At 42.3% G+C, this 15167-nt stretch overlaps 1 protein-coding gene across 6 annotated transcripts in view; it reads right to left on the reverse strand.

The window, feature by feature from the left end:
* The window catches only part of SMOC1 (SPARC related modular calcium binding 1), a 139253-nt gene that overhangs the window by 79891 nt on the left and 44195 nt on the right, over window positions 1-15167 (reverse strand). For all 6 annotated transcript variants that reach the window (XM_087746459.1, XM_087746455.1, XM_087746458.1 and 3 more), the window contains exons 2-3: window positions 14814-14985; window positions 7069-7181 (exon numbers count right to left, since the gene is read on the reverse strand). In XM_087746459.1, coding sequence (XP_087602585.1) covers window positions 7069-7181; window positions 14814-14985 — 285 coding nt within the window. The remainder of the gene's footprint in view (window positions 1-7068; window positions 7182-14813; window positions 14986-15167) is intronic.

Here is a 15167-nt window from a genome sequence, read left to right on the forward strand (position 1 = left end):
TGATCATGCAGGAGGACACTGTTCCTGTTTTTCAGGGGTGAGAGATATGCCATCTCAACTGTGCCTCAAATGAAGGATGAAAAGCATGAGGGACAAATCCAACAAGAATTGCTCTGCCACCATTGCCCAAATTAAGAGTGTAGCAGCAGCTCCTCTGTTTCCCCCTGCCATTACAATGTGTGAAATCAAACAGCAGCTAACATACTAGCCACCAGCCGCATGAATAAACACCTGCTCTCATCAAGTTCATTACAATATGAAAACATTAAAACTATAGTCACTGGCAGACTCCTCTGCCTCTTAATTTCCTGAGGGAAAAAGAAGCCGCTGTTCGGGTTTCTTCAGTATCTCACTGGCAATGCCAGAATCAGATTCCCAAGCAGTCCAAAGCTTCTCAACAAGCAAGCAGCAGCATCCCTTTACAGCCGTTTGACAAAGGAGGATCAAGGGGTTGTTTTCAAAAGATAAACTGGAAATGGGAGAGAAATTGCATGCACGTGTACAAGGGAGAGAAGAGGGGCAAAGCAGTAATTCTGTGATGGCTGAAACCAGTCTCTATGGAGTTACAGAAAGCAGAAGTTTGCTGTAAGAGGCTTGAGAGCACCTTAGACAAGCATTGGGCTGAGCAGAGGGACAGCAACACTCAGACTAGCCTTTCACTGCTGTTCACACGAAGGGGCTGGTAACCAACTCCTATCCCATCGCAGATCAGACAAACGTTTCCTGGCTCCTTCCGTAATGGAGAGCAGAGAGGAGAAGGGAAGAAAAACATTCCTTCTGCATTCAAAGCAATACTTCTATGAGAGAAGAAAAAACACATCCAGTTTTTGAATGGCTATGCTGAGGGTGAGGGCAGGCAGCAGAGCTACTGCCCACACTCACAGGATGAGGCAGGGCTCCAAACCCTGGCTGCACCCAGGTGCTCCTTGTAAACATTGTAGAAACAGCTAAATAAATTGTTCCAAGCCAGTAGGTCATTTGGTCTGACCCAGGGAGCAGAAGCCACAGTGTCACACAGCAATTCTTTAATCAGGCCTTTCCTGTGTTCAAGCCATTGAGGCTCATCTAGAAAGTCCTCTGAACCCAAGTTAGCAGCATACAATTGGCACACTGGCCTGATGGCTATTTATCCTAACTGTAAGTGGTGATGCCTCTGTTCTGGTTTAAATGTCTTGCTGTACTGCACTTAGACCCTGGATCTTGTCATACTTTCTGCTAGAATAAGAAGTCAGCTGACTATTGTCACAAGCCTGCCTTGCCTTTACAGACAATTTAGGGAGCTATGAATCCATCTGCATCTTAAGTTTGAGCTTCTTTGGGACTGCAACCCCCTAAATCATTTTGTCACTTTTTCTGTTCCCTGCTCACATTTAATTCTTCTCAAATGATGTTGTGCAGACGAATATTCCCACCAGGGCTTTATGCAGCAGCCACCTCCCTCAAGTCTATGCACCGTTCAAGAAATGCTTGCTCCCCAGGAATTTCACTGTTCATATAACCAGGGAAAGCAGTGATTTGTGGCAAAAGAATCTTAGCCATGGTCAAGGGCATTCCCAATACACAATCTGGCAGATAGCATTTTTAGCTCAGGAGGGCGATCCCCAAGAGAGGGTCTCTGCTTCTGACACAGAATGTGACCCTTTGAAGTTAAGAATGATCTTACATTGTCACTTTCCTTAAGGATGTCCACTCCTGCTTTAAAAATCTGCTCCCTTGCTCTCTTGACTGGTACTTCTTTGAAGAAATGTCGTATATAATCAAAGTTGCTACCTCCTTACCCATCCATGGGTTATCTTTAGCTCAATATACAAATGAGAAACACAATGAGAGCTGAAGAAAGAAAGCAAGTGCGTAAGTAGCAGAAAAATCTGCAGAGCAGTATTCACAGAGAGGTCCACCTAGTCTTTTATAGAAGGGATGTCTTTTAATTAAAAAAAAAAAAGGTCAGAACCATCTACTAATTAAAGCCCAGATTCTTTATGAAGAAAGAGTTTCTTTAATCTAGCAAGACAGACTGTGTTCTTTCCTTCTGAAAGGAGAGGTTAAGTCCTTGAGAGCTCAGTATTGCTAGAGTATGAGCACTGAATAATGGAATAATAGGCAGCATCCAGGGAATGCGGGACATGTCTACACAGTGCCCTGCAGCACCGTGCTGCATTAAGAAATGAGTTTGTAATTCTGCCCAGCATCATGCTACAGTAGCCAATGCAGAGGAACAGACTTGGATCATGAAGTCACACTGAAGGCTGAGAGGGTTCCCCACCTCTACAGAAAGGGGTCTGTTTGTGGGAATTAGGAGAAACCAGTACTTTGTACATTCATTAGAACAGCACAGAATGAAACTATTGCTATGGACTGTAATATAGATCACTCTTTCCAAACAAACTTGTTTTACCAGGTGTGGGAATGCTCTGAAAGCTATCTGATAATGGAAAACTGCTCTGACAAAGTCAGCCCACTCACTGATCCCGTCATAAGACAACAGGTTTGACTGATGCACTCGCTTCAAGAGAAATCGCAGTGCTGCATCGTAACTGCACCAGCAGCCGCAGTATTGAGAGCGCTAAACTCAAAAAAACCCTCCAAGGAGACTTGCTCTCAGCCACTTGTATGCAGACTTGCGAGGAAAAGAAACCACAGCTAGACAGTGGAAGGTGGCAGCAAGTAGCAAGACACACCACAAAAAGCCCCACAAGACTACACCCTCAAAGTAGGGTTAATATTATTCATGTTCATATTAATCTGTCTGAAACTGATCCCATTTAAAACCTCAGCAACCTTTTCTAAAAAACTGCTTGGGGGAAAGCTATGAAGAATGCAAGTCTCTCTCAGCCCATGGCAACAAGCCCAATGGCACTAGGCAGCAAAAGAAAGTGTGCAGATTACCCAATAGAGCCTGTTGTTTATGAAGAACAGATCACAGCAGGTTAAGTGCAGCACAGAAAGGGAATGGCATTTATGCAAAATACAGCATAACAGCAAAAAGCAGAGCGTGAGTCTTGGGAACAGAAACTGGTTTTAGTCATGTCCAATTCTGCACAACAGTAAGTGACCTCAGTTTTATACAATTAATCAAATTACTCATATCAAACAAACATTCTTATGTTGTGAATAACAAATTTTATCTGCATGCTTACATTACTGTGGGCTAAGTGCAGAGAGCTTTTGTTACAGGAAGTAATATTGCCCACACAGACTGAAATATAAAGAAATAGCAATGCCAGAACAATTCATCAGGTCTGCTCCCATTTACAGTCATCCCATCATGCCTGCAATGCCACCACCTCTTCCATGCTGCAAATCCATGCCACATTTTTAGATGTGTAAGCAGCGCTAAAAAAGGATTTGATAAGATCTTTGCCATGCACAAACTCCCAGAATAAGGGAAGCAGCACACATGGTGCATAGAAACAGTTATGAAAACCAGTGAATTGACAGGTGCCTGCTCCTCTTCATGCAGTACACAAAACACATTTAACTAGCCATGCCTAGGAAAACTGGCCATCCAAGCAATAGAATCGGTGGCAACACTTCTCTTCAGTTTAGGTTTTACAGACAATGAAAAAAAAAAGATGATAGAAGTTTTTAAGACACACAGGACGTCTCTCTAACACAAGGTTTAAATGCAAACCAAACCAAGGTCTTTGCCTTCAGGCCCTCCTCCCTCTCACCCTTGTTACCACATCCAACTGTTGGCTCTCAGAGCCAGCTGCCCTGCAGGGAAGCAGGAGGAGATAAGGCAAGCATGGTCTCCCCTCTGCAGCCACTGCCCCATGCAGCACATGCTGCCAGTCACAGAACAGCAGAGTAGCTGTGTTCTCTTCCCCATCCTACAGCCCCATCCAATTTGCGGTGGATCCAGCCCCAAATTCACACAGTTTTGTACTGCATGCAATTCCAGGAGCTGGAAAGGGCAGACTTGAGCTGCTTTCAGAGGAACAGCCTCACTTAGTACTGCTTTCAGTGTCCACCTATAGTGACTGCAATTTAGTTTCTAATCAAGAGGACGATGATAAACCACAAAAGCATCAGTTCAATCTGGTTAAAACCAAGCAGGTTCTGTGAACATACAGTTACCACTATCAAATGAAGCTCCCAAACCTGCACTGTTCGTGTTTTTCACTCCTGCAAAACTTTCAAGAATTTCCAACAATTAACTAGACAAAAACCTACATCTTCTGAAGTCTGATGGCAAGGACGATGATGTGGGCCTGAATACCTACTGTGTATGCATCTACAAAGAAGTGAGTCAGCTCAATACCTGAAAGCAAGTCATGCACATCCGTGAGTGAGTACTATAACAATTAAGACATTTGATATTCTAAATATATGCATGCATCTTTGTTTCCCCTCTGATCCAAATTTTTCTTCTACCCAAAATATTCCTCCAATAACAGTTACATAGAAGAGCGGAAGTTGTTGAAAAAATTTCCCTAGCCAACTCTACATACAGGATATACCCTGAAGCATAGACATCTGCTTAAATTCTTGTTGGGATGGGGATTTGTGGTTGAAGAGCATGGTGGGTATTTCTCCTAGAAACTTCGTTGAGAGATGCTGCTCTGTTCTGGACTTCCCAACTGAGATTTTGGAGTTTGGATGGAGCAACTCTCTGGGTACTGAACCAGAATAAACTAATAACAGTTCAGGGCTGACTTCAGCAAGGCCTCAGGGACTGCAAGAACTGGCCTACACAGCTTCCCTGCAGAGCAGAACCCCGGGGTGCCAATTCTCTGCACAAGAGATGCAGTATCCAAACCACCTCCACCAGATGAGATCTATTAATGAGTTGCTGGAAGTAAAAACTGTTTAGACTGTTCACCAAAATTCTAATTTTTATACATGTTTTTAAAATCAAAGTTTAATTAATTTGGAGCAGAAGCTAAAGGAAATATTTGTCTCAAATGCAGGTCGAAACCAGTTAGCTTCCTCGGACATTGTTTTTCATTCACATCTTATGCAGGGACAATGACCTTAAATGCTGCAATATAAATGATGAAGCTGGTTCCTAAGGCATGTGGAACGTGGGGTATTTTTACGATCCAAGGAATGAAATGAATTTCAGTTAATTCCAGCTACAAAGGGATCAGAGGCTTCCTTCATCATGCCAGGTAAAACAAAAGCATTTTAGTGTTCACAGATAGGACTGAACAGAGGAAGAATGTGAACTATTGCTTGGCTGCCAGCTGAGAACACACAGTTTTTGTAAGGAGTTTCATGCTGCCCTTCCACTGGCAACCCACACTGGCCAGGGAATGTGCAGGAAGAAGGCCCAGCAACGGCTCTGCAATCCAGACACTGGTACCAACCTTCCAAATAAACCTGTCTGAAACAAAGCTTTATCAACTGCACTCTCAGTCCAGCTTATTAGGATAAAAATTTCACCTGCACCCCATACTTTACTCTCCAAGAGGCTGATGGACAGCTAACAGAGACATGGGAAAGTCAACTTTCCTTCCCCCTTTTTTCTTGAACTATGAAGTTTAACATGGAACACTTAGTTGGCCCACTGGGCTAGGTTCTATAAGTATTCCCCTCCAGTGCCAACATAACCTGAGCAGCTCTACACAAAATCAAATTCCAACAATTGAGAGTGTAGTTAGACTGCAAGAAACTGCAGCCACCTTCTCTCTTACCCCCGCTTTCCCAAGATGGTCCACACTGTACAGAAATATGATGCTGCTCCAAAGAAGTATGCAAAGTTGGCAGGATGGATAAAACTTTTCCCACTTTGCCATTAAAAAAACAAAACAAAAACACTCCCACACACCAGATAATGGGAGGGTAAGGCTGAGGGGGTGAATAAAAATTTTTGGTGGGTTATCACAAAAAAATCTTTCCTCTCCTCTTTCCCCAGGCATCACAAAGTGTTTGAACCAACTTTTCGTCTTTCTCATCTTTTTGAAGCCAATATTGATTGTATTTTGGAATATTTTTTTTTAACCTTCAAAAGACTTTGCAAACAATAACTAATGAATCCTAAAATTTCTCTGAGGCACAAGATCTCTAGAGCAGTGCTAGATATAGGGAAGCTAAGGCAAAAAAAGTGCGATTTACCCAAGTTCACAAAGTAGAGGTCAGAGTTGCAGGATTTTGGCTTTTGAGATATGTGCCAAGCTGAGCAGACAGCATACACCTCCTACCTGTTAGGGAACTGCACATGAGCCATTTTTAACACCCAGTTCAGTTAGCACTGGGACACTACCCAATATGCAAGTGGTAACAGAACCAAGTATCACTCTTCATTTCTACCCTGCCTTGACAAACTACTCTTTCTCTCAAAATCTCCTTCATGAGGGCTTTCTTTTTCCCATAACTACTTCAACTTCTCTGGAACGCTGTAGGACCTCTCCCAGTCCAACTATTTCTGAAGGATGCTCAGTGACCAGGAGTGACTATTCATTTTTCACAGATATTAAAGGCCAAAAAACCATAAGCCTCCTCTGCTACCCCTCCTGAGATAATTGCTTCTCAAGAGAAGCAGCATTATGAAACAGTCTACAATCCCAGCACATCATTTACTTCCAGCAAGTGAAGAGTGAAAAATCAAAAAACCAAAGCAGTCTCATCACCTTTCTGCCAGACCCCCAAACCACAACAGGGCATAGAACAGGAAAGAGGAGTCTGTCACTAACAAGTACTCTGCAGAGGGAAGAGGCTCAATAGACCACTCTTTTTTGCTGGGATAGATGAAGCACAGGTAGCACAAGAAAAAGCTTGGTCCACCCTGTTCTGTGTGAGCCACAGCTCTCTTTGCAGCTCATCTTCAGGGAAAAATTGACCTTCCCTACAACTTGTTTTTGTTTCTGTGCTATGCTGGAGGTTGATGCCATTTGTTTGTGCTACTTTGGAGGTAGATGCCATTACATATATATATGTCTTTTAAGGTATAGTGACTGAATCAAAGCTTCCAGTTGGTTAAACAAGTCCCCAGCTTCCAATACTTTCACCTGAGTAACTATGCCAGAGTGTGCACCCACGCTGCTATCATCACTTGGCTCATGCCTTAACAGTGAATCTCCTGCAGCCACCGGGAGCCTGGCTGAAGGAAGCCAACAGAAATTTTACCTGCGTGAATGATCCATCCTCATTGCATTCTGGGATGAAGACTGCTTCCTGGGGCTTCTTTGCCTGTTCCAGTGCTTGAGCTCTCTCTAATCGACACTTGCTTTGGCCAGCATCTACAAAGAGAAGAGCAAAACCCACTTAGATTGCAAACACCATTTGGCCTCTTCAAAAGCTACCAGATGCACCACGCAGCTGCAAGGCGGAAAAAAACCAAACAAATATAAGGCATCAAGGACCATTACCTGCACATTAACAAGGCAGCTATGAAGTTAGCTCTCATGATGCCAAAGACAAATATGAACCTAGACAATCAAATTACAAGCCAGTTAATGAAGAACTGCCTAATTTCCTAGGCAATAGTTTTTATGGTCATCCAAGGGCTCTGGAAGCTTCTTCCAACAAGTGCTGGAGCACAATGTCCAAACGGTGAAGGGCCTTCCCAGAGAGAGTTGTGTTTGTGTTAATATTAACTGCCTGAAACCGGATGGCTGAGCATAATCCAAGTAATTCAGGCCCAGAAGTGAGCAATGCAGAAGAAGGAATGGCCCCAGCAAAGCTTCTTCTCTGAGCAGCTCTTCCAGAAAGATGCTAAAATAACCAGCCACGCATCTGAACTTCCACCTTTGTGTGGTTCAGAGAAGGTAGATGTGCCATTGCTCGTGCTTTCCTGAAACCCAGCTTCTACCTCTAGACCCAGTGCTTACAGCCAGGTGTGCATTATACTTTCTCATATCAGTTACTCACTTTGATGCCAAGAAAAAACATTGCTCCACAAGCAGAGCTTGAAGGGGTTAAGATCTCAGCTCTGCACTTATTTCAGATGATGGCAGCATGTAACATGACCTTAGCCCCTTCAAGGTCCAGCTCACTGTTACAGAGCATAGACCCCGATAAGCCTAACCCTGATGACTGATGGGTCAAAGAAGAGAGTTCTGCCCTGCAGAGATACAGATTGACTCAGTGTTTACATTTAAAAACATGATGTCTAGCAGTACTGCTGTTCAGTCTAGAAAGAGAAGAAAAACAGCAAACACCTGTTTCCATGGGACTCTGACACAGGGACTAGCACCTTCTTCCTTTTCCCATAAATCCACTGACTGAAAGATTTTTTCAGTGCAGGAACTGCAAAATCTGATCATCAGAATCTTTCAGCAGCACCACAGAGAGTGATCAAGGTTGAATCCCCACTCTACCAGACATGGAAATCACATTGGTTAACAAAAAAATTCCACTGGATCCCTGAAGATCCCATATTCTGCTTCACAGATCATGTGAACTTCAACAGAATCACTAATACCAGCACTGAATTAGAAAGCCAGTCTGGGTTCTCAGATCAACTGAATTCACATTGCATGGTAACAGAAGCAATTTCCATCTAACCACATCTAGATGCAGAAGCCAATGACAATGCCGTAAATAATTTTGATAAAGACATAGACCAAAGCTTTCAAGCTGAGTACTTTATTTACACAACTGATGACTCGAGACTAAGTTCCCGGTTTGCCAATACAGTTTCATTTTAAACATACCACATTACTCCCCCAGAAGGATTTCACAAGTCTTCTGAAATTATGGAAATCAAACCTTTCTCTTTGGAAAAAGTCATTATTCGTAGCAATAGTATTCAGCACAGATGCCTGTAGCTTAGGCACTGGGTTACAAAGCAAGAGTGCCTATATCAACCCTGCCACTGACCCACCAAGTGACTACAAGTCAGTCACCTCACCTCCCTATGACCTTGTGGCCCTTCTGATCCTGTCACTCTCATCTTTAGACTGTAATTTGTTTGTGGGGTGTTTGCACAGTACCCTTAGCACATGAAGCTTTGATCTCAGGTGGACCTATTATAAGCTTGTATAAAAGAGCAAGATTGTTACTCACAGAATGAAAAGACTTTCATGAATACAATTTGCACTGAATTTAGAGAAGCAGTATTTTTTTTTTCTAATTAGCCATGATATAATCTCTAAGCTGGAATTTCCTTTTTTCCCCCCCCCGCTTGCCAAAGTGACCAGATGATCAGACCTTGTTTGCACACCTCCACTGGAGGATGGCCCTGCCAGCAGTACTGAACCTTCCAACACACACTTATTCTTTCAGCTGAAAAGAAAGCACTGACAATGTTGTTAACTGGAACACCTATCACCTGCAGATCTCCTGTTCAAGCTTAAGAGTCTAATCTTGCTTGGCATGGCATAGGACATTATTACAAAACCAGACGGTGTGGCTGCACCTTCTGTTTTATAGCTAGCTGTCTGACTAAAAACACCTTCAAGTTCTGGTTCACAGGAGACAACTAAGCAGCAAAAAAATCAGCATAGATTATGCAGATCTGCTCATACAAGGAAGTTAAAAAAAAAAAGTTGCAAATTTCTCATGTGACAATCAAAGCACAGATTCACAAATGGAAGTGTGTTTTCTAGTCTCTCCATCTGAGGATACAGGACTGCAGACAGGCATATCTGGTTCCTCTCCTGAACATAAAACAGAAGCGTAAAGCATTTCCACATAGCATCTACTTTAGTGCTGGCACACTCACAACTACATGACTGAAATTGGATGCTTCACCACATAGCTCGTAGGAACAAACATTTTGTGGTATCCCCTGTAGTACAAATACATTAGGAGCCCAGGCAGAAGGGAGACTAACTCAGATCTTTGTCCAATTTGTCTAATGAGCAAACGTGCACACAATCAAGCCCTTACTATAAGGAGAAGATAATATAAACATGTTACTGCTAAGGTGACTATGTCCCTCCTGGCAATTTTAACTGGCCTTTATAGATTGAACTCTCTACTACCACCCAGTAGACCATACGGCGTAGCACACCACCACTACACCACAGCGTTTAAGAGCTCATCGTTGTTGCAGCATCCTCTTTTGCAATTCAACCCTTGGCTCAAGTGACGTCTCTTCACAAATTGCTGCTGAAGTGCAGAGAAGACAGACAATTTTTCTTTTGTTCATGAACACTCAGCCCTGATTACTTCTCCCATCCTCCCTCATTGATTTCCAAAGGTCATGCCAGTCCTTTTGCAGCCGTGACTTGGAACAACCACCTACATACCATGCTGGCTGGAGAGGTGTGTGCATACTGCTATCTTTTTTGTCTGTCGTTTCACAGTTCAGTTCCAGTAAAAACAGTGCCTTTAATATCAACATTTACCAGTTTGTTTTTAAAAGGACTGTCAATCCTTCTCTTCCTCACTCCACAGGCTGGTATTTCTATAATGTTTGCATCAACATGTGATTTCAGTGGGATGACTTCACCTTGCTATTTTTGCTTTGTTAATTAGAAAATGTATATTATTACATAAGTGCCAAGTGTTAAAAAGTAGCTGCCAAATAGCTCACCCCTAATAAGATGCATTAAAATTTTACTAAAGCCTGATGTTATGAGGTAGATTCATATACCCTATTCTGCATTTTGATTGTTTACCTGAGTGTTTCAGCACTTTTTCTTCCCTCTTCTTAAAAGTGTTCTCTGGAGTATCAAACACCAAGCTTATAAAACAGAATGGCATTAATGCATTCCAGTTTCACAGTCCAGACAGACTAAATAGGACTTTCTCGCCTGCCTTACATAAGGTGAAAAACCAAAACAAGATGACTCTTTTAAAAGCAGAGCTGTTTAATAATTCGACTTTAAATATCTTCAAACTTAGGACAGATTTACTGCAGCTCAGAAAGCTGCCTTTTAAAAGAAAATTCATTCTCAAGTTGGTAGCTGGCAACTAGGAGATTGTGAACTACAAGTGATGTTTTTGACATCTGCGGCCTAATCTGCAGAATGCAGGTGCACATAATTTTGGATTTTGCAATGAAGTTGGCTAGTTACCATGGTTGATCTTATCCATGAACAGCTTATTCAAATAGGACCACCGTGTCCCTCATAATATACACAGTGCACTCCTGAATAGGCCCCAAGAATTCTAGCATCCTCTCTTCAACAGGCAGAGGCAGTTTTGACACCACACAACATCACAGTATAAAGACCCAAGCTATCCTAATAATACAAAGTAAAACATCTCCAGGCATCCACATAACACTAGCAGCAAATCTATACCTGCAACCACAAAAATCTAACTATTTAATCTTAATTCTACTTCGTTTTTATCAAAAGCTCAAAGGGCAAAAATTGATCCAAGCAGCTTTTGAATTATTTCTAGTTCCATTAGGTAACTGTCTCACATACAGGCCAGGTCCCCACCAGGCATGAAGCAGTCCAACTACACTGAAGTCAGCAGATTCATACCCATTTAGTCCAGCCAATGATCTGTCTTTGCATAAAACAGGCAAAAATGGAACCTGAGCAAACTACAAAAACATGCCCATCTGTCCCACAGGGTGTAAATCATTCTCCACTCTCCCCACTGTTTTCCACTTCATTTGACAAGTCCTACACCTGCAGTCTCCAACTTCTTCCCTTTCATGCTGACGTGCTTTATTCCTTCTTTGATACCCACATACCATTTCTGCTCCAAAGTTCCTTAACTTATTTGGAGCATACCTAAAAACATGCCTAAATTTGTAAACTGATTGAAAGTATAATTTCAGATTTTATGGACTAACCGCTGCCAAGGAAGGACCCACTTTATTCTCCCTTGACTAGGAATAAGAAAATTCAAAGACAAAACATACAGATCTAGCAAGTGGACAAAAAAAAAAAGTGATTTCAAAATACCATCTCCTGTCCAACGAGAACAAGTAGGCAGAGAAGAAAGATTACCTTCAAACAACCCATCACTAGTCAGAAGGAGACCTTCCTTTCCAGCACATTAGCCAAAAGTTGTGTTCATCGAGCTGTCCCAGATGGGCTGAAGACCCCTGTTACAATTCCCACCAGTAACTTAGAGGTAAGTTGATTCTACATAGAGATGTGTGATCTAAGAACAAGATCTATACCAGCAGACTTTCAAAACCAACCGTTATAAATCTAAAGGGAAGTTTTTAGAACACTCCCACACCTTTTTTTTTTAATTAAATAGGCCAAACAAGTTACTAGAAACCAACCAGTTAACATAGAACTTATATGTGTTTTAAGCCACAAATTTCCAATATACCCTAACAATCACTGCATAATCTTGCCAGCTTGCCAAGACTCATTTAACAAGTATTTGTCCTTCATCCCTCCAAAGTTTTGAGGCAGAACTCTTATCTGACATCAAATCTTAAGATGCCTGCTGACAAAAGATCCAGGTAGGAGTGCTTGGCTGTCTATTTTACGCACAGCTACGCCATCTGGAACTATTCTCTGGAATCTCATCAATGAGGCTCCATTTGTCATGGATGCCGTAGTTTGATCATTTTAAGCTACTCCTGACTTTTAACCCTTTGTCATGTGTGAGTGAGGGTTCGGACGGAGTTCAGATAATTTAGCACTGAAGGAATTTCACTGAAAAGCACATGAGGAAGCTAGCAAGGAGAGAGAGCTGAATAAGAGTTATAGTTCCCAAAGGGCTGTCAAGATGTCATCTTTAAAGGTCCTTAGCTTCTTGAGAGAGAGCAGAGAGCTAAGCTGAATCAAAAAGGTTCTGTTCTCACTATGGAAACCATTCTGCTTGCCTTGGCACAAGCACAGTTCAAGTTATGAAGGCATATCAAGGCATATGAAACTGGAAGCTTATGGTAATCTGGGGTGCAGAACTATGCCTTGCTGTCCACAATATACTTCCTCTTTTCCTTATTTTGGTTACCTGGGTTTTTTCCCTGCTCAGAGAAGGAAGCACAAGTTAAAATTGCTGATTTCATCAGGAAAAGTTCCTGGATACAGTATCTATCACAATTGCATGTGAGTGGGCTCAATGGCCCATGGGATCCCTTCCATTTCTACGGGAGTTCCCCTGTAGAGCATCTCTGATATGCAGAAGGAATGAAGGCTGTTCAGGATAAACCTGGTGCCCTACTGCAGCAGTAGAAGGTGCTCGAACACTGCTGGTGATACCTTCCTTTGTGTGAATATGAGATACAGACCTGGCCAGCCGCCTGTAGTTAGGCACACCTGTCTCACAACTGTCTGTATTTGCCAAGAACAGTGATCTTTATGCACAGCTAGAGATCATATTCCTAATGTGACTAGAAAAACAAACTACCTTTCAATAGCAGCACACATGGAAATGACCGGCAAGGTTAAATTTGAATGTGATAATTAAAAGAATATTCCTGCTTCCCAGGGATTCATGGGAGCAGTAGTGGGTTGAAAGTAAGACTTGCAGCTGTCAAACACTCCTGGCTTATTGGGTACTGTGTAGTACCACAGGGTAAGAGAAAAGGAAAGGAGAATGCGAGCAGTTTCAGCTAAACATTTCAGTTGTGTCTGAGAAAGCAGAAAGGAAAGTATACTTTACCTGTGCTTAAGACAAAAATGTCTTTAGTTACTTCTTTGGGACTTTCTGCAATCACGATATACAGTAGGCTGTGCAGTCTAGCAATCAACAATTTCTCCACTTCCAGAAACACTTTTGCATATGGATGCACCACATTTCAGATCCCATGTTTTAAACGGCCGAACAGTGCCAGTTTATATGCCAATATCAGCCATGGAGCTGCTTATCTAAGACACTCTGCTCAAGTGATGAAAGCAGAAGCAGAACTCCCTCCCCACCGCTTCTTATCGTGACACTCAAAAATGCATCACTTGCAAGAACAGTCCAACCACTTCTTGGGCCCTGGGAAGAAAGTTTCTGGCTTTTCAGTACTCAGAAAGCAGCATGATTCAAAGGCCTTTTTCTATGCTATGGGAGAGAAGCTGCCATAAAGCAACCCAGCAGTGGTGAGGGAAAAAAAAAAAAAACAAAACCACATACAAGTAAGCTTTTTTCCAATGAGAAACTGTTTAAAAGAGCAATATTTGAGGTCATGCTCATAATTCACCTAAGCTATAAAGCTTGTCAATACACTGAAAATGGATTTTCATTTTCCGACAAGTAATTCTGACAAAGATACATTTTCATAATAGTAAAAAAGCCTTCATAAACAAAAGTCAGGCTTAAACATATGCCTATTTATCCTTCCACAGGGATTTTAATGAGTTTCTCCTGTCACTTTAACCAATTGCTAAAAACATCTGTGCCATCTGCCCTCTGTGCTCTCAGAAAATGCACTCAACTTGATTTTTCACTTCACTGCAGCAGCAAACCATTTGTGTGACAAGACACCAATATTACTTTAAAAAGGTCCAATTTTATCTTTAGGCTATGCTGAAGAGCAGGATTGAGAAACAATATTCTCGCTTTTAAGTAGATGTGTAACAGCAAACAGCCAAAAAAAGAGGCCATGTAAAGCCTTGCATGCATTCTGACTTCTTAATTAGCTCAGCACAGAAAGGCTGTGCATGTCTGAAAAGGGACTGGACATCTAATGTGGACCGCACGTTTTTCCCCACTCCACATTCCTATCACTCAAAGGTATCTTGGTTCCTCACCGGCACAGGTAGCAAGGAACATCTCTTCTTTCAGGATTTGATTTTGCATTTCCATGGGGCCATCTCCTTCTGCTCTGCAGACACATATTTCGGCCCTTTTTCAGTGATGTCTCTGGCTCCTTTGCCTTCTTTCATTGATAATTCGGTCGGTTCTTATTCCTGCCACCTAAACGCAGACTCAGATACCCATGCTCACATGAATGCACAGTGTCAATCAGATTACTCACAGAGCATGGTACTAATCTCAAGGGTCTAAGAATCCAGTTTCTTATGAGGTAGGACTCCCTTTCCTCCCCTCAAAGGCATTTGAAATCCACCTACCTTTGCACCGGCCACGATGTGTCACGCTCAGACTTGACTCCCGGCATTTGGCTCTCTGGTAGTCGCACATTGACTCGTATGTTCTGCCGTCAGAGGCACAGAGGGGTTTGGACTGGGACCTGGAGCAATGCAGGTTACACTGAGGGTCTCTGTCACGGTCGCTTATTAAAAACTGAAGGAAGTGAAAAAAGGAGGGAGGGGAGGGAGGAAAAAAAAAAATTGTTTGGTTTGGTTTCCCAAAACAGATCACGGTGTATTTTGTTTTTATGACAAAAGCAATATGGTCTATAACGCAGTTTAAGCTGCCTACCAAGACTGACTTTGCCTGAAGGGAACTTAAAATGAAACACGTAC

This window comes from Nipponia nippon, unplaced genomic scaffold, assembly GCF_047370975.1.
Source record: "Nipponia nippon isolate SJK-2023a ecotype South Korea unplaced genomic scaffold, ASM4737097v1 scaffold_10, whole genome shotgun sequence".
Lineage (NCBI taxonomy): Eukaryota > Metazoa > Chordata > Aves > Pelecaniformes > Threskiornithidae > Nipponia > Nipponia nippon.